This window comes from Sycon ciliatum, chromosome 5 (genome assembly GCF_964019385.1).
Source record: "Sycon ciliatum chromosome 5, ocSycCili1.1, whole genome shotgun sequence".
Lineage (NCBI taxonomy): Eukaryota > Metazoa > Porifera > Calcarea > Leucosolenida > Sycettidae > Sycon > Sycon ciliatum.
The window spans coordinates 18,164,050-18,188,082 of NC_088647.1; the positions used below are offsets into that span (position 1 = coordinate 18,164,050).

The window sequence follows — 24,033 nt, forward strand, 5'->3', positions numbered from 1 at the left end:
AGATTTGATCGGCGCATTAGTCGTCTCCCACGCCGACGGTGGGTTTCGGCACTCCGCACAACACCTACGCTTTGGCCCTCAGATATACGGAACAATGGCACTTCGCACTTGGATAACATGATACACTCTCTTCAACATGCCACAACATGCCCCACACATCACCCTGATTATCCACACGAAGGGAGGGGGGGGGGGGGGGGGGGGGACAGAAGGTTTACTTGTCCATTACAGCAAGCTAGCTTTGAGTAGATTTCACTTACTATTCACGAGTAAGGGGAAATCCCCAAAAATTAATTAGTGTCATTTTTAAAACGTGATGGTAGTCAATATCGAATAGAGCAGCCAGCAGTTTATGTACACTGTTTACAATGCGAAATCAAATCTTGGGTAAATAACCAAGGATGTATGGTGTTAAGGCTCATAGTCATATCACTCTACAACCAACAGTTTAGGATTTATGTGGCAAACTGGTTGTGCAGCGGCCGTATAGTTCAGCTGTGTCCTCTGTTGAGGGATGCCCTCCGCAGCTGAATGACCGGTAAATTCAACCGTCAAACTATTTTAATATCAGAAACGATATTAGTGCAGGTCATAAAATTACAAATATCACAAAAAGATTATTGTTCATTCTTGTGATCATCGCAATAGCAGTTAGCAGTACGTTTGCACGGCGGCTAGTTGTGCCCGCTGTCAAATGGTGAGCCTAGGCGCTGGATCTAATCAGATTCGTCAGCAGAGCTCGACTCTGAGCTGGACGTAACCTAGAATTGGAGAGAGAATCGAGCAAAGTTCACACGGATATGAATACCTCACCATGAAGTCTTGTGAAGAGGAACTGATATCACATGTACAGATGTGCGTGTGGATGGCAAAAGAGCGCATGTGTAAGAACCTGAAGCCCCAATGCAGGCTTCTCATGGTCTCACTGTACCGTAAAACAAATGCTGAGAGAAACCATGTTTTTCAACTCACGTATACACAATGACCGGACCCGTTTCTTTCCTTGCATGGTTATGATCACTATGAAGCTGATTCTGAGCTCAGTCCACGGTGTTGGTTCTTTATTGGTTGCCATTCAAAGCTAGCATGTCAAGCACAGCCACTTCCATCACCCCCTCCCCCTCCCCCTCACTCCTTGACTTGCTGCACATCGTTGTCTTCAGTGTCTGCTCTAGAGTTTCAAACAAATCGGGTACACGTGTACCAGGCGCAACTCTTACAACCGGGTCAGAGCCGGATACTTTCAATAGTGTGTGTGTGGGGGGGGGGGGGGGGAGGAGGCTACTACTCCACGATGGACAGTGCAAGTATGATCAATGCAAGCCTGCACACACCTTCAACGTGTCACCGAGAAATCAGTGTGTAGACCTACCATCTCGAAGTACACAAAAAGTACTTGACATGACGTCATCATGTGTACTAAGCAGGGAGTAGTAAATATACGTGTAAGTGGTAATTTACCTGGTATTTTACTACTCCTGATACTGAGTGTACCCCTGACCGGTTCACAAGCGACCCAGTGTTCTTATTTGAAACTGTTCAAAGTACCCCCAACCGGGTCGCTGACCCACCTGACTCGACACTTGTCTTTCAATACACTAAATTCTCCTCTCAGATTTACCGAAGAGGACGAGGTACTTTAGTGTGGTACGATCAGCCATGTGAAGTACAATTTGCACGTGGGGGAGGGGGTGTCAAGCCGAAAATTTTGGAAAATTAGAGCCCAGATCAGTGTGTTTTATTGATTCACAGGGAACCTGGGGCAAATAGTGGTACGGTCAATACCGCAGTGACCGTACCGTGTATGACGCCTCTGCTCTCCCTCTCCCTCTCCTTCTCTCTCTCTCTCTCTCTCTCTCTCTCTCTCTCTCTCTCTCTCTCTCTCACACACACACACACACACACACACACACACACACACACACACACACACACATACACAACTCGCCCGCTCAGGTGCATGAACATTGCCACAGCATTGTATGCATCTTTCAGTACATAATTCTGATGCCCCTTCACAGAACCTGCACATTGCCAAGTACAGTTACCTGACAAAATGCACAATAACCTCTGCACTTAGTGCCTGATAGATACTACAGGCAGACATCGCATAACCGCACACATCCATTTTCCACAAAAATATCCGGATAGGCGAGGGAACCGGATAATCGAACACACATACTGTATGTATGCATGGCATATGCTGTAAATCGGTAACCAACGATTTTCTTCCGGGTGGCGGGGGATCCGGATAAAAGAGGACCGGATAAGCGAGGTCTGACTGCAACAGCTATAGACCATGGGCATGCTTACCAGGAGCTTGGTAGCTTGCGTGGCCTTGGAAAAAATACCTACAGAAAACCCGAAAGCACACGGAATAAGTATTTTGAATCAGATTTCTGCAAAGAAAGCCTGTGTTTCGGTTTAAAATCTTTTCTGCCACCTCCAGTAAAATAAGAAACCTAGAATGTGAAATACCACGGGAGGTTGGCAGTGGATTACTTGTAGGAAAGTTTATATGTGCGGGGGATCAGTCGGTGACTTTGGTACTGGGAATCATTCGGTGAATTTTGTACTGGGAATCATTCGGTGACTTTTGTACTGAGGATCATTCGGTGGCTGTGGTATCACACAGGTGATGGCCAATACTGGAAGGCTTGGTGAAAATGTAATCGATCATAGCAAATAGTCTAGCAAGCTTGTGCCTGCGGCGGTTCGAGCGAGTGCTTCACAGTTCGCAATATTCAGCTGAATAAAATGCTGCAAATCAGGAATATTTTGTATTTTTCAAATGCCGAGGCTTCGTACGAAATCTGTATTAAACCCACATTTTTGCAAAGAAGGTATACCGTTAGTGAGCACTTTACACAGACAAAGATAATATGCACGCGAACGGGCCTTCATGAAAACAGAAGACATGTTTCGCATACAAAATCTTTTCTGATTTGCTGGTTTGCTAAACGCTTACCTTTGACTTCTTCCTGACTTGCTGGAATATCATCTTGAACACTTTTATCATCATCATCATCAGAGCTGTCTGAGGACGAGAATAGCTTTCGTCCTGCATCCGTGGGTTTCGCCATCTGAATTCGTTGCATGAGAGGCGAAGCACGCGCGTCTGGCAACGGTGAGGGCGAGGGCTTGCGTATCCGGGAGCTTGGGCTTGGCTCAATGAACAGAGCTCTGCCGCGGATGGGCAGCGGTGACTCCCTGTCGCTACCAGCAGCTTTGTCTGATGCTGTGCTGAGACGATTGAACCGTGCGGGAAGAGTAGCAGAACGGGCTCTTGCATCCGCACTGTCAGAAACTTCATCTTCTTGCGTCGGTCCGCCACCGGTCTGCTCCGCGTTGTCAGAATCATGAATGCTCTTCGTTTCCCCATCACTATCCTCAATCGTTAGCAGTACCATCGAGTCGACAGTTTTGGGTGGAACGTCCGGAGAGTCATTGGCAGCGGCAACACAAGGACTCCCTCCGTCTGTGTCTTCAATTGCCCCTCGGTTTATCAATGAAGTTTCTTCGTCGCCAAATTCCTCATGGCCGCTTGACATCATCATTCTGAGTTCGCTGTGGTCCATGTCTTTGCCTTGCTTCTTGTCCGGCCTGTGACCCACGGTGTTGCTACGAATTTTGCTGAGCAAGCGCATGGGAACAGCGTACGGGGTATCCGTGTGACCGGCCTTGTCTGTCGATTTCCCCGGACGTGGACTGGGAGGCATACGAGTTCTCTGTAGGAAAGAGAGAGAGAGAGAGAGAGAGAGAGAGAGAGAGAGAGAGTGAGAGAGTGAGAGAGAGAGAGAGAGGAGGAGGGAGAGAGAGAGAGAGAGAGAGAGAGAGAGAGAGAAAGAGAGAGAGAGAGAGAGGAGGAGGGAGAGAGAGAGAGAGAGAGAGAGAGAGAGAGAGAGAGTGAGAGAGAGAGAGAGAGGGAGGGAGAGAGAGAGAGGGGAGGGAGGAAGAGAGAAAGAGAGAGCGGGGGGGGGGGGGGGGGAGAGAGAGGAACGATAAATAACAAATCAGTTCACATGTCATTGGAATCATTTATGGGCCAACACTGGTAGGGTAGTTCTTCATTGACTACAGTTAGCTAGGAACATTCTGATGAAGATGTTTGTTGGATTTGTCCAGTCACAGCTACTAGTATCAGTCATAGTAACAAGGCCCAAGGTATAACAAGAGAGGCAGAGAGAAAGAGACACAGAGAAAGACAGGCTGACAGATAGACAGGCAGACAGATAAACAGACGGAGAGGCAGATAACGTTAGTGTGTGTCTGAGAGAGAAACAGACAGAGACAGAGTAAGACAGAGAAAACAGACACAGAGAGAGAGAAAGAGGGAGAGAGAGAAAGAAAGCACGAAAGAGAGAAAGAGAGAAAGAGACACAGAAAGAAAGAGAGAAAAGAGACAGACAGATCATAGACGGAGAGAGAGACAGACAGACAGACAAAGACACAGTGCCAGAGATGAAGATAGAGACAGAGACACACAGAACCAGAGGAAGGAAGAAGTGTGCGTATATGAGTGTGGAGGGGGACAGGGAAGAGAATAACGAGAAATACCATGAGATAATGCTCAGAACAAAATAGAACTATCTTCAAGTAAAAACATAATTGTACCAAAATATCATGAAAAACCCACATTCAATCCAGCTATTTCGTACTGCCTTTGATTTTCAATCTAATTAGTTTTTCAAATATCGTAAATCATCCATAAATTATACTTTTGAAGTTTACCTGTGGGTTTGGTAATGTGCCTGCTCTCTGTAATGCGTCTTTTTTGGCTGCCTCAGACACGGCTTCATCTATGTTGATTTCACGCGATGACGACTTGGCACGGTCATCCTGTGTCAGGCCCGGCATGTCCTCTCTGGGTGGCAGTGCCGGGGAGCCATCGTTTGTAGTGAACGAGGTGGCCGACGCTGCTGCAGCGGCGGCCGAGGCGTGAATCTCTTCGGCTTCGTCATCGCGGAACGCACGATTCTGCCAGGAGGCCTGTCGTAGCATATCGGCGGCCCACTCGCGACACTTGCTATCGGTACTGTTGACGGCTAGGTCGACGGCAGTGAATCCATCCTGTGTAGATAGATACATTGGGAAATAGAACATGAGCAATGCTATTAAATCACTATTATTTGAAATCGTTTGGCGTCAAAATCTTATTGTTTTGATTATATTATGAACCAATGTAATCATGGATAATAAGGAGAATGACAAATTGGTACTAGTTACGACTAACTACTTACGTTGGCTGGCAGTTAGTCGTAAATTTATACCATTTTGTCCTTCTCCTTTTTATTTATATTTTACTCTGCAAAGTCAAATGGGAAAATAGCCCAGTAGTACGAAGAGTAAGAGAAAAACCGGCAACCGGCAAACCACACGTCAGTCGAACCACCAAGAAACTAGTCTCTCTTAATGCTGCAACTGCAAGTAGCAAACCACACGTCACGTATGCAAGCTAACATTGCAATGATCATGGGCGCGCGCGGGCAGTAACCGTAATTGGCGCGTAATAACTTCATGCTATGAAGTAATGATCATTCGTGAATACAGACAATTTTCACGTTAGCGCACAGTTAGTACAGACAAGCAAACAAGTAAACATGTCTAAGAATGTCCACAATGCACACAGCAAGGAACAACAGCACACTTCACACTGAGATGTCACCTCAGGACAGTCGTATTGATTATTACAAGAGTGAAGGGGGGGGGGTGACATTGTATGACTCTCATGGTAACATGTGTCAGTATGGAGGGGTCAAAGAGCAGTAGCAAGGCAGAATATTAAACTAGATCTCTATCATGGCCAGCAATTGAGGACATCTGAGAGTTGTAATTTTTGTACTCCTCCGAGGTGTGATTTTTGGCGTGCTGGGCCAAGCACAAGGAAGCCATCTGCAAAAAAACTGCAGAAAATGGTTGTTGTTTGATCCTTTGGTGTAATCTTTGTTTCTAGTCGAAGCTAGTTGCTGTTTGGAGCAGAAACGCTGAAATTGACTATTTTCTGCATGTACTCATACATGTACTCATGTACTCAGGCATGCAGTCTCACTCGTATTTTAGCTCTTTTTCTGGAATGGATGCTGCTCTGCGCTCGTGGAGCAGCTGAAAAGGACCACTGGTATGTCTGGTTCCTGGTTTGAAAGTGGAGAGTCGACTTTTGTGCCTTGAAAAAGGAGTAGAGAGCGATAGAGGTACGTCTGTTGCTTATTTTTGAGTGCTCCTCGTACATTTTTGATCGTGATAGAAATTCTCAGACCAAAGTCAGACCAAAGTCAGCGCGATGATGGTCGTACAATTTTCTTGTGGATTTTTTAGTTGTTTCATCTCGTATCTATGTCAGTATCGTGATGGTGAAGTGGAGAGGGTGATTTTCTTCCTCTAGGCTTCGTTCGGCCGACTTTGCTTCGTCCTCGTTGAAAAGTGATCCTGAAAAAAAGGTCGATTCGAAAAATTATGTTGATTTTCAATGTACGTGATGACATGCGATTGCTGGCTATGCTTTCGGTCATGCCTGGGGTATTGCGCTTGATAATTCAAGGCATTCACTCACATTATCTGTTGCTGACATATCAGCTCCGTGTGCCTTCAGTATGACCAGACACTGTAGCTGACTGCACGTACAGGCAACATAGGAGGAGTACACACAACATGATATCTGTCAATCTAAGATGCATACTACTGCCGCGCCGACCCGGCCTTTAAAGTTACTCTGCATTACTGACAAATGTGACACTTCAAAACTGTGGTATGATCTTTTCAACGCGCTCATGTGGACTCTGCACACTGAAATGTACTTTGCTGCCAAGGTTCAAGTCTTTCCGACCTTCAGTGTTCAGCTTTTCACACTCTGATGTATTGCGTATAACGACAGCATGTATTCCTGTAAAAGCCAGTGTGAGGGTAAGTCTTCTATTCAAATCAGGCATGGTTACTTTTTTTTTAATTCACACAACATTTTGGCAGTTTAAAAAAAAAATTTGGCTATACTAGTATTCGGCACCGACCCACAAAGCCGAAATTAAAACGCTGATGAAATGTCTAACATCAGGTTTGGTGATGTATTAACCCCGTGCCGAAAATAAATCGCTTCCCAAACGTCGAAAATCGTGAAATGCTGAAATTTTGCTGCGTCGAAATTTTGTATATTTACAGTACTCAAATCTGTGGACAGGAACTGTTTCGCTCTGTTAGAGCTCCTCGGCACAGCTCAGAGGGCCGAAGCGCAGCTCTCCGCAATGAAATACGTTTCCGTGAAGCAAAGCATTTTTATAAAGAGCTGCAAACCGCGCCAAGAGTGCTCGAAATGCTCCAAGTATTTACAGTACTGTAAAATGTCAGTCAACACAAGCCACTGGATTAGGACTGTGATAAAGATAGTACGTCTTGAGACTCTGCTTGTACTCAAAACAGGTTGGTAATACTTCTCAAGTACGAGGTAGGCTTTCACACAGGACAATGTGGTATGCTGTGTGAATGCCTGTAGTTCATCAGCTCATGCCATGAAGGAGTATGATCACTATGCGCAGTGCGACTGAAGAGCTCACGGGTGCTTGGTACACAGAGGCCACTCGCTCCTTTAGGACAGTCCTATGTGGCTAAGTATATGTTATCGCATGGTTGCAAGGGCCTTATGGCATATTATTGCCCCGAGAGGTTAGCCCGAGGGCCGTAGGCCCGAGGGCTAACCTCGAGGGGCAATAATATGCCATAAGGCCCGCAGCAACCATGCGATAACAAATTTATCACATGGCCCACAGAGCAGACCATTGGGCTGCTGTTGAAACTATCCCAAATGCCAACACATTATGACCACAATGTATATTGATGTGCTATCATTATCAAAACAGGAAAAATGAAGATATTTCTCCTACACCCTAACAAAAAGTCTGCTACAGGCCATCAGAGAGTATACAGTACTGAAAGACGGAGACAGAAAAAAGTGCCGGCACGGCATCGTCATGGCAATAGACATGGCAACCACAATAAAACACAGCAGAATCATAATTTCAGTTGAAAAGAGTGCTACCACTCAAGAGTTTCTTCATGTTTACATGTGTATCAGGAAGGTGTCAAATACAGTACTGCAAGTATTTGACGACTCCCTGGTGTGTAATTCTGAGGACAATTTTTCTTCTTTTTATCAGCTCCAGATAGCTGTATTTTTCATTGCAAAACATTCCTGAATTGTTGTGTTTGTTGTTCAAGCAAAGGTGAAGGCAGAGGACAGATGACCCTGGTAAGAGTTATGCGTGGCACATGAAGACCACACACAGGCAGTGACTTTTCGAGGATCTGAAAACGCACGATGCTGAGTTGAATTTATTTGTGTTATTTCAAATAATTGTTTGTGATCACAGTACCACATGTGCACATCGAGCAGAAATGAATCTTATCCACAAGCTTACCGACGGTCAGGCTGCCAACATGACTGAACAAATGATCCCTGCAAGCACCACACGGCAGACGTCCGAGGCCATGTCCATTGCCGGGACGTCCATCTCCAAAAACAATTCCATCTTCGTCTCAATGATACACTGCGACACGTCGTAGAGTCGTACAGTCTACAGAGTCGTCGTAGACTCGTAGTACAGTCTAGTCACGCGATCACTGAAATAAACTATTTTTTTGCGGGCAAATAAACTATTTTTTTGCGGGCAATATCGCATATTATTGCCCGCGGCGCGAAAGGTGCTGATTCGCTGGAGTACGGGCAACAATCACGTGCCATGTGATAATACTGTAATAATGCATGACTGTGGTCCCAGGAGGCCTTACTCTATGTGCACCCTGTTCCCCCATCATGTGGGCTCCAAAATTGATCATTTCACGCTGAAGCCACAGTGCTGTTGCTGTTCCAGTGTTACACACAGTGATGCCACCAATGCGACGCACTGGGCGAGAAACTTTGATTGGGAAAAACCGACAACAGGTGCAGTGCAACCTCCTTGGACCAAGACGGGGGCTCAGTACCGAAAATCTAAATGCCATGCGTGCAAAAAAAAACAATCACAGTTGGCTTGAGACTCAATTAGACTGAGTTTTCAGTGCCCGTAGGAACGCCATGTGCGTGTGCGCAAGTACAACACATTTTGCGGTCAAGAGATGCAGAGCAGAGCAAAGAATAGTACTGTGTACATTTTTGCTTCAAGTTTCTCCCGGGCGTTCAGTTGAAACTCACCCGTTATCTGCTGCATCATGAGCTGGTGTTCCGCCGTCCAAGTCGGTTGTGTTCCGCGCCTGCTCGCCAATTTTGGGCAACGAGAGGATCCACTCGAGTAGCTCAGCATGGCCCATAGCTGTACCCGAAGATAACACATTGACGCACGTACAAACAGAGCACAGCCAGTCATTACACCATGGACCTGGACAAATCAGTAATAGGTGTATGTGATATTCCTACCAAATTGTGTGTGTGTGTGTGTGCGTGCGTGCGTGCGTGCATGCGTGTGTGTGTGTGTGTGTGTGTGTGTATGTGCATGCGCGCACTCGTGTGTGTGTGTGTGTGTGTATTTGTGTGTGTGTATGTGCATGCGCGCGCACTCGTATGTGTGTGTGTGTATGTGTGTGTCTGTATGTGCATGCGCGTACACTCGTATGTATGTGTGTGTGTGTGTGTGTGTGTGTAGTAGTAGTAGTGTGTGTGTGTGTGTGTTTGATCTTTTGAGGCTCTGTCTAGTTCCCGTCTTCTACTTACTTGGAGCTCTCCCTAAGTTAGTTCTCGCCCCCCCAGGGCTCTCCTAGCCTTGCTAGGAGAGCCCCTGGCGTCCAGATAGAAATACAGGTCGGAGAGGCTCACGGCGCGTCTTCCAGGACAATTTAAATTTTGATATTGTCACTGGCGCGCCGCTCTCCGTCCTCCATCCGCAGTGGGCTAGCTACCCCTCGGATGTCGCCTCTACCATCCTCAGCTTTTCAGCAACCAGAAAACGGGCGACGTTGTCGCAGGCAGGATCCCCCCAGCAGAAGCGATTCTCTACTAAAATTCGCTTCGTGGAATGTCAGAACTCTCGTGAATGCTGACGGCCCAATCGAAACTGCTGCGTCTGGACATAGAGTAGTCGAGGACAGGAAGATCAATACCGTCATAAATGAGCTGAAGAGACTCGACATCGAAGTGGCTGGACTTCAGGAATCGAAGTGGTTTGGAGCTGAGATCTACAATGTCGCGGATTCGATCGTGTTGTCGTCTGGACGTCCCGTACCATCTGAAAATTTCAAACGCGGAGAAGGAGTCTGCATCGTCCTGAGAGGCCGTGCACGAAACGCTTTCTCGGCAGGAGGAAACCAATGGACGGCGGTATCGTCGAGAATTGCACAATGCAAGTTGAAGTTCGTCCACCACGGAAACAAAAACACCTGGATCAATGTGATTGCATGCTACGCTCCAACTTTCAGATCAAGTAGGGAGTCCAAAAATGAATTTTTTGCATCCCTGCAAGCGAGCGTAAACTCAGTGCCACCAAGTCAACAATTGATTATCCTTGGCGACTTCAATGCACGGGTTGGTCTCATCCAGAGTGCTGATCCATGGTATGGGACTTGTGGAGATAATGGGATAGGGGAAACGAACCACGCTGGACTGGAACTGCTCCAGTTCTTGACATGCAACAGCCTCACTGTGTGCAACACCTGGTTTGCCAAGAAGCGTATCCACAAGTATACATGGCAGCACCCACGGTCGAAGAAGTGGCACTGTATCGATTATGCCATTGTCAGGCGGCAAGATCTGCTAGCCTGCACAGACTGCCGCGTTATCCCTAGTGCGGAGTGTAGTACCGACCACAATCTTGTATGCTTATCGTTCTGTCTGTCGTACACCGTCAACTTTCGCACCGGAGTAGCACGGCGTTCACGCTTTAATATCCAAGCTCTCATGACCCGCCCTGGTATGACCGACGAACAATCTAATGCCGTGCAGGCTACTCGGCTCCAATTCGCCTCCGGTGTGCAACACCATCTGCAATCGTCTGGGCCAGCTGATACCGTTGATGCCAAGTGGTCGGCATACAAATCTGCCTTGACCTCCAGCGCTGAGGCACACCTGGGCAAACCCGTTCGACTACAACCAGACTGGTTCCTAGCAGCAGCAGACATCCTCCAACCTCTTTTTGCTGAGCGCACACGCCTCCATCAACAGTGGCGTCAATCAGAGCTGCCAGCGGACCACCGCCGCTTCCTCGATGTCCGAGGTAGATGTCGTACCGCAGTTGGTGCAGCGAAGAGTGCATGGTTGGAGCAGAGAGCTAGCACTGTGGAGCGTGGCAAATTTAGTGGTAAGCACGTTTGGTCCGCCATCCGAGACATTCAACGGTGCTATTCGGGACTCCGATCCGTCACCATCCATCCGGTCCGTAATGCTGAGGGCATAGTTTGCACGTCTTTGGAGGAGCAGGAAGACTGCTGGTCCACTCACTTCTCGAACTTGCTCAATGTCCCCAGTACCTTCAATGCCTCCACCGTTGCTAACATCCCTCAACGTGAGCCTGACGAGTCTCTGGCAGTCACACCAACAATGGAAGACCTTGTCGTCGCCATCAGACACCTTGCAAATGGCAAAGCTGGAGGTTCCTCGCGTATAGTCCCCGAGCTTGTGAAAGCAGGTGGCCATGATTCCCTGGACGCATTGCTGGATCTCGTCCAACTTGCTTGGACGACGGCCACTGTTCCGCAGGAATGGCGCGATGCCGAGTTGGTTCCTGTTCCCAAGAAGGGCGACCTGTCCAAATGTGATAATTGGCGGGGTATTGCCCTTCTTGATGTTGTTGGCAAGGTGTGTGGCCGCATGATTCAAGATCGCCTGCAGTTGTTGGCTGAGTCGGAACTCCCAGAGTCCCAGAGCGGCTTTCGGCCAGGCAGGGGCTGTGTTGATGCCATCTTCTCGCTCCGCCAGCTAATCGAGAAAGCATACGAACATCGTCAGCAGCTCTTCTGTGTGTTTGTGGATTTGAAAAAGGCGTACGATTCTGTACCACGCGCTGCTCTCTGGGTGGCCTTGGGCCGACTTGGGGTCCCGCAACAGCTAGTGGCCCTGATTAAGGCTTTCCACACCTCTACCTCTGCCTCGGTCCGAGTTGGCAACTCCACCTCTGATGAGTTCCCTGTGGTTAATGGTCTCCGACAAGGATGTGTCATGGCACCCGTTCTCTTTAACCTGTACTTCGGGGCGGTTGTTGAGACATGGCGTGCCCGGCTAAAGGATGCAGGTCGTAGTCACTCTGTCAGCATCCAGTTTTCCATCGATGGCCAACTCTACCCCCGCTCATCATCGCGCAGGGCTGGCGAGTCACTGTCTGTTAGTGACCTGGAGTATGCTGATGATGCCGTTCTCGTGTCTGAATGCCGTAGTGATGCTGAGTTTGGTGTGGAGCTCTTCTGTAGTGTTGCCCGAGAATTTGGACTAACTGTGAGCATCGCCAAGACGAAGATCATGACGGCGGGCCATGGGGTCTCTGCTGAAGACTCGGCTGACATCGTTCTCCCCCTTGGCACTATCGAAGCCGTGCCGAAGTTCACCTACCTAGGATCCATAGTGACCCCTGACAGTCGTTCTTCATCCGACATCAAGCGCCGTATTGCCGAAGCCTCAAAGGCCTTCGGAGCCCTCCAGAAGGTATTCACTGACAGATCTCTGTCCCTCTCTAGTAAACGCCACCTGTACATGGCCTGCGTTTCCTCAATATTACTGTATGGCGGAGAGTGTTGGACCCCACTCCAACGGGATATCAGAAGTTTGGATAAATTCCACCATCAATGCATCCGGACTGTCCTCAGCATCACCAAGCCTCGTCAGTGGTCCGAGCGGCTGTCATCCACAGACCTGCGGAACCGTTGGGGAGACCCAGTACTGATGTCTACACGCCTCCGCAATCGGCGTCTGGAATGGACTGGGCACGTTGCGCGTATGGATGAGGATCGCACCCCCCTCCAACTCCTCTTTGGGTGGCTGCCTGTGCCTCGGCCGTTTTGTGGTCCCCGGCGACGGTGGAAAGACACGGTGATGACCGACCTCAAGGTTGCACTGCAACAGCCATCTCAGTGGTTCATCCTTGCTCAGGACCGCCAACAGTGGAGGGAAGTACGGGTTGCCCCTCAGTCGAGCTCCACCATGCCCAAGTCTGTGCATTGCGCAGTGTGTGACCGGAACTTCTCACGGGTCTCGGATAGGACGCGGCACAAGTGCACCACTCAGAGACGGCTTCCCATCCAGCTCCAGCGTGGGTCAGTGCAATGCCAGAACTGCCAGAGGTGGTTCCGCAGCAAGGGTGGCTACTCTGTTCATCGATGCCAGCCTGTCACGAGTTCTCCTACACCAACAGTCAGTCTGTCTGTGCCACTTTCAGCTTGTTGCCAGCAGCACTGCCCAACATGTCAGCGATGCTTCCGTTCTGCGGCCGGGTTCAAGCGTCACAACTGCAATCGTGGTGCGAGACCATCTGCTGCTGAGAGAGCAGCTCTGCCCCTCAGCTGCCCACGTTGTAAACACAATTTCCGCCGGCAGCAGGACCTAGCCAGACATTCGCGGTCCTGCTTGTGATCCGTGTCCCGTTTTCTGGTCCCCTTTCCATAGGGGTGACACTTGCCCCTCTGGGCAGTCATGCTGCTAGTAGTAGTAGTAGTAGTGTGTGTGTGTGTGTGTGTGTGTGTGTGTGTGTACAATATATGAAGTGTACAAAGCATGATGCTTATGGAGACCTACCAGCAGCGAAGTGAACCGGTGTTGCACCGTCCTGTGTTTTCGCCAGCACGACCTCCTCTCCCTGAGTTGTCACCAACCACTGTGCACGCAAAGTAACAACACCACAGGAAGCCTATGAAGAAGCAACAGATGACATCCAAAATTACGTATGAACGCTTCAGCTGTTTTTCTCTCTGTATAAAGTTAACGAACGGTCGCAAACATTTACTTCAAGCAGGAACAGAGTGAGTAGAGAGATTTCGAATTTGCCATTACAGTCGTCCCTCTCTAATCCGGCACTTGTTTATCCGGAACCCTTGCCAACCGGCGCACTTTCTGACGAAACCGATTTTTTTCGTTCAATTCCTACATCTTGATCCGGCACTTGAATTCCGCCTCCGGCAGTGACTTTTTGAAACGAATCGCTCAAACTGCACGTAGTTTGATTTCATAATCCGGCAGTCGTAAATCGCGTACCGTACAGGTGCACTCCTTGCCAGGCCAGGCTAGGCTTGTCCAGGAGACAACGGCAGTCAACCATACTTTCTTATTTTAGCAAGGAGTAGTGTCCTGCCAATTTTCAGGTGTGTGTGTGTGTGTGCGTGTGTGTGCAAGAGTACATGTGAACATGTTCTCTGTTTTACTTTATCACTTTATCACTGTGTATATTCCCGGAGAACAATTGAGAACATATGATACATGGATGCAATTTGGTAGGGCCGGGTCAGAGGGCAGGATTTCTTAATCCAGCACCCTCGTTAATCCAGCAGAAAACGCCGTAGCAAAAGGTGCCGGATTAGAGAGGGAATGTATCTTCAGTGCCAAAAAATCACATGCTTGAAGTTTCAACTAAATTTTACACGATTGGCTCCTCAATAGTCCTTTCAGACTACGTAATGTGAATCCAAGCTGCATAAGCCTTTTGACAATTACGACTCGAAGCCTGACTATCAAATTTATAGTCCAAAGAGAGTTTGGATTCTTCATTATGTACACTGGGTGAAGTGAGCACTGCCTGGAATTCCGTGAAACCTGGCCAAAAACGTCTTCCCAACCTTTTTCCGATTTTTTTCAAAATTTGATTGAAAAACCAAGGCACATTCTTTCCCGAAATAGACCACAAACCAGTCAGTGCACACATTCCTCACGTTAACCCTCTGCGTGCTGAGTACAAGTTAACTCGCGCTTTATGCATGACCTGATCCACTACGTAAGAGTTAACTCGCAAAAAAATCCGCGCGATATATCCCAGTGCATAGACCAGTGTACAAACTTTCGTTACTTCGTCAAACATGAACGCATCGCGACAATCAATACACCGTTGGAAAGGCCTTGACCTCATCTTTCCGGGGATAGGATAAGAATTCATCGAGCGGGAATTAGATGAACACGGAAATCACGGGCCAGAGGGAACGCGAATATTTTGTTCATGATTTCTTTTTGTTGAGGAGCGTGCCAGGGGATTTCCCTTTGGCACGGCGCATGCGTGACATCAAATGAAGCGCTTGGATCTCAGCTTTGCAGCGCAGGTTTAATCGTGAAAATCGGTTGAATTTGGGCAACAATCCGAACAAGAATGTAAAATTGAGTTGTTGTGCCGTTCCGAGGCACGGTGGAGTAGTTTGGAGAGGACGTGGAAGTGGCCCTGATGTGTCTAGGGAGCTGAGAGCTGCCAGGATGGATTCGTTTGGTCCTGATCTTTCCAACGAGCCCAGGATGATGAAAATCCATCATGGTGGAGTAAAATGAGAATAAATTTCGTTCGGAGCTGTGAGTGCATACTCCACCAAGAGAGTCAGTGCGCTGGAAAGCCAGTGGAGGATTGGAGAAAAGGTAATAACATAAACTACTGTCGACTCCTAATCTAACGAACACCGTTGTGCAGGAGAAATAGTTCTTTATAGTCCAAGTTCGCACCTACACTGTGGGTTCAAACTGGGACATCATGGACAAATTCAGGACAACGGTTCGCTGTATCACCAAAATTTGTTACAATTATGCGAGTTTGTTATCAGTGGAGCTGGCTGTACCTGTACAACATGCAGGTGTCCCCCCTGTGCAGCGCAGTGCACCGTCGTCATGCCATCGTCACAGCGCGAAATCGCATCCGCCTTCACGTTCTCCACCATGTGCCGCATGCACTCCAGCCTGCCTTCTTGAGCGGCAAAGTACACAGGTGTTGTACCTGTAGGTCAACACAATCATCCATCACAGCATAGCAAACAACACAATCACCCACCACAGCATAGCAAACAACACAATCATCCACCACAGCATAGCAAACAACACAATCACCCACCACAGCATAGCAAACAACACAATCACCCACCACAGCATAGCAAACAACACAATCATCCACCACAGCATAGCAAACAACACAATCACCCACCACAGCATAGCAAACAACACAATCATCCACCACAGCATAGCAAACAACACAATCATCCACCACAGCATAGCAAACAACACAATCATCCACCACAGCATAGCAAACAACACAACCATCCACCACAACATAGCAAACAACACAATCATCCACCACAGCGTAGCAAACAACACAATCATCCACCACAGCATAGCAAACAACACAATCATCCACCACAGCATAGCAAACAACACAATCACCCACCACAGCATAGCAAACAACACAATCATCCACCACAGCATAGCAAACAACACAATCATCCACCACAGCATAGCAAACAACACAATCACCCACCACAGCATAGCAAACAACACAATCACCCACCACAGCATAGCAAACAACACAATCATCCACCACAGCATAGCAAACAACACAATCACCCACCACAGCATAGCAAACAACACAATCATCCACCACAGCATAGCAAACAACACAATCATCCACCACAGCATAGCAAACAACACAATCATCCACCACAGCATAGCAAACAACACAACCATCCACCACAACATAGCAAACAACACAATCATCCACCACAGCGTAGCAAACAACACAATCATCCACCACAGCATAGCAAACAACACAATCATCCACCACAGCATAGCAAACAACACAATCACCCACCACAGCATAGCAAACAACACAATCATCCACCACAGCACAGCAAACAACACAATCATCCACCACAGCATAGCAAACAACACAATCATCCACCACAGCATAGCAAACAACACAACCATCCACCACAACATAGCAAACAACACAATCATCCACCACAGCGTAGCAAACAACACAATCATCCACCACAGCATAGCAAACAACACAATCATCCACCACAGCATAGCAAACAACACAATCATCCACCACAGCATAGCAAACTTGCAACACAATCATCCACCACAGCATAGCAAACAACACAATCATCCACCACAGCATAGCAAACAACACAATCATCCACCACAGCGTAGCAAACAACACAATCATCCACCACAGCATAGCAAACAACACAATCATCCACCACAGCATAGCAAACAACACAATCATCCACCACAGCATAGCAAACAACACAATCATCCACCACAGCATAGCAAACTTGCAACACAATCATCCACCACAGCATAGCAAACAACACAATCATCCACCACAGCGTAGCAAACAACACAATCATCCACCACAACATAGCAAACAACACAATCATCCACCACAGCATAGCAAACAACACAATCATCCACCACAGCATAGCAAACAACACAATCATCCACCACAGCATAGCAAACAACATAATCATCCACCACAGCATAGCAAACAACACAATCATCCGCCACAGCATAGCAAACAACACAATCATCCACCACAGCATAGCAAACAACACAATCATCCACCACAGCATAGCAAACTTGCAACACAATCATCCACCACAGCATAGCAAACAATACAATCATCCACCATAGCATAGCAAACAACACAATCATCCACCACAGCATAGCAAACAACACCATCATCCACCACAGCATAGCAAACAACACAATCATCCACCACAGCATAGCAAACATCACAATCAGCCATCAAAGCATGACAAACAGCATAAGCCGTAGAAGTGGCTGCCATCACCACCAATTACAATCCTGTTTATGCAACAATTCCCAATGAGACAACCAGACGCAGGACGATGTGCAGAATGACGATCTGAACATGACAGTGAGCACCGTGCATCATTACCTGCAGAGTCCACATAAAACACGCCTCGCTTGTCCTTCTTTGTGAGCAGCTCCAAGATATTCAGATGGCCTAAGGGTATGGAGGTGACATGGAACAAGGACAACACACGACATGGCTCAGTTAGAGTATGACACACTACAACACCGCTTGGCAGAAAATGCTGGGAGAACACCGGCAGAATTTTGTACTTTTGCTAGTAGGCTTATGCATATTTGGTATGTGGATAAAGAAGAAGAGCAACATTCGAAGGAGTGCTCATCATCAGCTCTATATGGTTCTGCCATTTTTTTTGCTTTTGAAGCAGAATCTACCAATTTCTCGAGCATTATCCACAAAAGCCCATGCTACAAGCGAGTTCACAACATACAATTGCACATGTCCAGTACGGGCGTGACAAATTCCTTTGGGAGAATAGTTTACCTGGCAGTTTCCTTACCAGAGGCTGCAGCAATGTGCACCGCCGTGATGCCCGAACGGCTTGGGTGTATGACACACGTCTTGCCGAGGACTTTCAGTATCCACGCGACCGTGTCGGTGCGATTCTTCAGCGCTGCCAGATGAATGGCCGATAGGCCGCCGCTATCGATGTCCTCGGACAGCGATGCCTTGACCTTGGGCTCGAACTCGAGGAGCATTTCCAGGCACTTTAGACGTCCTTGAGCTGCTCCCACCAGCACAGGTGTCTCCCCGCCAGTCGCCTTCTGTCGGCTCTGGTTGGGACAGTGTGTGAGGATCCAGCTGCAGGCACAAGAGTACAGTATTTTCCGGTGTATAAGCCGCACTGGAGTATAAGCCACACTGGAGTATAAGCCGCACTGGAGTGTAAGCCGCACTGGAGTGTAAGCCGCACTGGAGTATAAGCCGTGCCCCCACCCCGTTTTTTTGCCGCGAAATACAGACATCTACCCTATTTTATGACTGTTATTTTGATCATCGGAGTATAAGCCGCACCCCCATTCTTGTACTGGGTGAATTTTGAGTGTTGAAAGTGCGGCTTATAATCCGGAGAATACGGTAGGTGTTGTGAATCAGTCATGTGCTCTACAACCTACATTCCATAATTTCACAACAAAAAACTTGTTACAGAAGTTATCAAAATGTCTTGCTATTCCAAACAATACAAAACCCTTCAAGAATTTTAAAATGTCACACTCAATGCTGACCAACTAATGGAGAAAATTGTAACATGGAGAAATGTAGGCACAAGTTATGCAATCGAGTCCACCAACTATAGTCCATTCAGAAAAGAGCGCTGGCTCTGGAGAGCTCCCGTATTTGGCGATTTTGTGGCACACTGTGCAGTGCCGCAAGATTCGAAACTTGAAAAAGGGTCCAAAAAAGGTACCTCAAGTGGGGTTCGAACCGCAAATGTACTGTTATGCAAGTGGTGTGAACGGCCTGGAAGATTTTCCCAATTCAGTGCGTTGGGGGCAAAACCTGGCCGAAATCCTATTCTTGTCATGGCTTGCTCTTTGGTGAAATAGACTTCAAAAACACAATTGGAAGAGCATTTCATTGGGGGATTGCCAAAAACATTGAGACGAAAACTCAAAATTTGACCCGTTTATGGCCAAAAACTAGGATATCATCTTTTTCTGAATGGACTGTAAACCAGATGTTGAACAGTCAGACGTGCACAATCGAGCACAAAACTGACTAGGATCTCAATGTTACAATGTTTTCCTTGGCTCACCATCTCAGTTCTTATCGCACAACTAATGGAGGGATAACAATAATGGTTTACAAGTCGGAATGTTGTGGGCTTTACGGTGACCTGAGAGTGGTGCATGAAAGTCTCCAGTGTCATGTATTGTTAGTATGAGGAACAGCAATGTAAGTGTATACCTGCTTGGAATTCGGGCGCATTGACTTTGATGCTTCCTTCATAGTTTCCTTATGTTCTCTCATCCCCCCCCCCCCTCCCTGAGGGTGCGTGCAGGTTTCCGGAAGGCTGAGGCCACTGGTCAGCCGAGTCCGCTGCACCTCTGCCGCACAGCTGCTATCTGCAGCCCATATCCGCACTAACTGCCCTTCTTTGTCTGTGCTTTCCCTTCTCTCCCCTCTATTCTTGCTCCCTGAGCTACGTCTCTGTGTGTATTTCGGAAAATTGCAGTGAGTGCAAATGCCCATGTAGAGGCGACGGTTCGATACCGGAACGGCCTGACAGCCAAATTTGTATATACCCAAACCGATCATCAGCGTTGATTGTTCACTTGAAATATGCTTGTGGAAGGCAACTGGCATGTTGAAGTTTGCTCCGAGGCCAGAGTCAATCGAACTGAGCCACTCCTTTGTGTTGACCCATTGCCTCCAAGTTGCCCAATGTTTCGCTCCAAATCAGAGGTGGCTCCAAATCGGACAGATTTTAGAGTGCCCGTCAAATTCACTCTGGGTCTGACATTAGGTAATTGCTATCGCTCCACGACGGCCAGTACAGAGTAACAATAAGCCTTGTGTGTGCTTCCATTAGTTTTGATTGGTATGCAGTGCTTTATTGGCGAGAGCCGAGCCGCTGTTTACCTGCGACAAGAAGTTGATTTTTCGAAAGTCGTAAAACTCAAGTCGCAGTGCGAAGCAACACGTCAAAAACTCACCTGCTTGGTATGGCGCTTCTGGTCGTCGCAGAGCCATGAAATTTTGGCTCGCAGTATAACACATCGTAGTCTCACTGAGACATATGTCTTCTAATCAAAATACCAAGAGAAAAAGTGAATATTGAGTCCGTTCCGGTTTGCAACCTATGTCCTATTTGAAACCGTTGCCTCTACCATAATCTTATTATGTGAGAGGTTCACTTAGATGATGTACTTGAGAATCATGTACTAGACAGTGTGAATCTAGGTCCAGTCAAGGCCATAGTTCATCTACAAGAAGTGACTGTGTTGGGTTCATACAATGAAACTGATGAACATCTACGTTTCATGCTTTCCTGTTGCGTTCATGACTACAAATCAGGCTCGTTGGAACCGGTCCGGTTGTTTAGGTTATCATCGGACCAACTTGTTGGCAACCAATGCATGTTCACTGCTGAGGAGGTTTTTTTATCCGCTATAGCACAAACTGTATGAAAGGCTGTGGTTTAGCCGGACCAATCAAAGACTGCTTCCAGCGGTCCTGCAAATATAGACCACTGTGCTATACCCGCAGCTGCTTCTGCTGCTACTGCCCATAAGTATGATAACTATTATTGTGTGTGCGCTGATAGAACTGATGTGAGGCAGACATCAGTGCAGTACATGATTGTACTGCGAGCAGAGTAGGAGGAGAATGGCAACGAGCTTGTGCAGCACCACTCCGTGACCGTGCTGCGATATACATGATGTCACATTGTGTATCCAGACCTGGCTGAGGGAAGCTATCTCGCAAGCACCTTGTGACAATGGACGCAAGGCTTACGTCACGCTGTTTTACTGCCAGAAGTCAGTCGTCTTCATTATATTATAAGGAGGCAGATATGCCTGTTTGTTGTACGACTTTAAATAAATCCAACCAACCAACGCTATAATTGTAAGCCTTGGGCGAGTCCATTTCGACATTGAATGGCCCTTTGTGGAAAACCTCAATGAAGAGAACATTCTCCCCCAACCTCCTTTCAGTGCTTTTTCACAAAAAGCTAACAAGAAAGTGCCGCAACTCCGACACCGACTAACCTGACTGCCTTGATTCGATTTTGGCGAATGGCCAGCAGCAGCGGGGTGGCTCCATTTCGGTCAACGCTATCAAGCTTCTCGGGTTCTTCCCTCTCCAGCCAGGCTAGGCAACCAACATGGCCGTAATAGGCAGCTCTGTGCGCTATGAGCGCACTGGCTCGACACTGTGCGCATCCGTCGCCTTCGAGGTCAGCATCTCCCAGGAGCTGCGTAGCGGATCCAGGGCGCTTACTGCGGAACGAACCCCGCAGCCGAGAGAGAAAGCTGTTGCTGCGCTCCATTCAAAAGTGTTCAGCGGCAAGCTATCCCAGTCTCGGCCAATCTTTTGACCTCCGTTGGCGGAATGGTCACCTTCGCGATGCTGTTCGCGCGCACCGTAGTTTCTGTTGATGTTGCAAGTGCCAGACATAAACAGAACTCACACCTTCTGCCCAAAGGCGTGCGGCCCTTTCCCGGGCAGTGGGCTTGTGCTGAATGTCGACCAACCCTCTGGCACTGGTCTGTTGAGGGGTGTGCTACGCTGCTAGCCCTAGCAGACCAAATCACACGGTGTGTGCATTAGAAGAAGCTGGCTATTTGAGCTGAGGAGGTTGAAGAGGAAATGTTTGAAAAATGATGTTCTCGGTCATCAGAATCTACAGGCTAGCTCTCTATGAGTATCACTATCAGATTATGACTACCGGTATGAGTACGAGACAGATCCGAATGTGCTTTGTGGCGCCACGACACGTTATGCATGTTATAGAAGTCAGCCTGCCAAGCGAAATCTACGCTGCACGCCCAAGTCTGGAGTGCTCGCCTCTTTTTTCCGATACATGACAGACTCAGTAGATCTAGCATGCCGAGATCTCATGTCCTCGACAGGTCAGGAATACACGGAGTCGGTACACAAATATTGAGACGGATCTGAGTAGTGATTCAATTGTTTATGAGCAGTGTACAGTGTAGCGAGCATGTACATGATGTAGGTGTCCACCCCAACACGTAACAGTAAACACGGCCACCGAGACTCCACGCACACACAGCAGCAGCATCAAAACAAAAACAAAACAAAAAAATATAATCATGCTTGAACTGCCCGAGCAGGCGATTGACCATCTTGCAGCTAGCACTGCAGCAGCGCCACTGTCCGTGCACGAATTCAATGCCGATGATCGTACCCCGAACAAGTCCTATTCAGGTCCTGTAGTACTGCACAGTCGGGTACATTCTACACTGCGGATCGAGTGTGAAAACGTTTCAACTCAACATATAGGCAGTATTGAATTCTAACTGACCTTTCGATTCGTAATGCCCAGCGGACCCCAGTTCAAATCTATATGTAGCATGCCTGGCCCTCCAACTTTCATCCGTCTTACCGGTACAGTAAAACCTGCCAAGGCGACCAATCGGACAAGGCGACCACCTGTCCTAGGAGACCACTGGAACCAGGACCAAGGGATGCTATTTCCAGTCAATTGACCCTGGATAAGGCGATCACCTGGTAACAGAGACCACATTTTCCTGGATAAGGCGATCACCTGGTAACAGAGACCACGTTTTGAAGGTCCCTTGAGCGGTCGTCTTAGACAGGTTTCACTGTACATTACAATTTACACCCTCATTGGACGGACCCCTCCATTCTCGTTTTGCTATCTCCAGCTCACACTTTGGAACTGTTGTCATTAGACCAATTTTAACGGACCGATTCAGGGCACTTTTAGCAGCATAGACGTATTCTGGATATGCTGCGGGTCACAACAATCATGAATAATGACTTACCACATGGACAAGATACATGTACATGTGTACATGTGCACTGTAGGTAGGGACCCAGGAATACGGGAAGGGCTGCTCCGAGATGTTCACTCACACATTGCAATCAGTGGTTTTTTTACTACAAAGTTAATGGTGAAGTGGTACACCCCCTTTTTTAAACGAAGTTTACCCTAAGAGCAGCGTGTCAAATTGTCAGACCTGAAGGACCCGCAGGCATGGTGATCCAGCGCAATTTTACAATGTAATCTCTAAGCAATTATATACAATGTAATAGCGTGACTATTTCAAAGCTATGTACATGTACATGTACAATAGTACATGTGTACGAGTACATGTATACCCAATGCTGTAGACAGCTACAATTATGTACATGTAGCTGTTCCGGCCATCTAGGCCTCGTCAGTACAGCTACGAGCTTTTAAAAGTAAGCCGAGCTACCGCCCGTAGGGACCGGCGGATTCTGCTCGAAAAGGTGGCGGATTCTGCTCGAAAAGCAGTGAAATTGGGAGAACCATACAAACCGTATGGCGGGCAATTCCTCGAATTCTGCTCCACTTCTTTATACACATACCAAACATGCTTGAAACTTACCAGAAAAGTACCGAATTCTGCCAATTTTTCTGCCGGCAGAATCTGCCGGGCCCTAGCTACCGGCGATGGCACACATACATGACTGCGTATACATACATGTACATGTATGTAGCGATACATTGTACATTGGATAACTTTACATACCTGTTTTAATAAGAATTCTTTGCAGGTTTGATGAGTGGACGGTTTGACAAGCTTCTCGTATGCTCCAGATG

At 47.7% G+C, this 24,033-nt stretch overlaps 1 protein-coding gene across 1 annotated transcript; it reads right to left on the bottom strand.

The window, feature by feature from the left end:
• Nucleotides 1-246: 246 nt before the first annotated feature.
• Nucleotides 247-22,128, bottom strand: LOC135817914 (espin-like). Its single transcript, XM_065331215.1, has 11 exons — nucleotides 21,470-22,128; nucleotides 18,256-18,557; nucleotides 17,820-17,888; nucleotides 15,706-15,860; nucleotides 13,697-13,775; nucleotides 9,179-9,296; nucleotides 6,551-6,611; nucleotides 4,732-5,070; nucleotides 2,969-3,728; nucleotides 2,314-2,351; nucleotides 247-761 (listed from the first exon to the last, which is right to left on the bottom strand). The coding sequence occupies exons 1-11, from the start codon at nucleotides 21,748-21,750 to the stop codon at nucleotides 717-719; spliced, it is 2,247 nt and encodes a 748-aa protein (XP_065187287.1). The 5' UTR covers nucleotides 21,751-22,128; the 3' UTR covers nucleotides 247-716.
• Nucleotides 22,129-24,033: the final 1,905 nt, after the last annotated feature.

Coding starts and splice junctions, on each gene's coding strand:
- LOC135817914 (XM_065331215.1), bottom strand. CDS start 21,750: ATGGAGCGCAGCAACAGCTTTCTCTCTCGGCTGCGGGGTTCGTTCCGC. Junction 13,776..15,705: donor GACACCTGCATGTTGTACAG/GTACAGCCAGCT, acceptor TTGCGTGCACAG/TGGTTGGTGACAACTCAGGG. Junction 3,729..4,731: donor GCACATTACCAAACCCACAG/GTAAACTTCAAA, acceptor TCTTTCCTACAG/AGAACTCGTATGCCTCCCAG.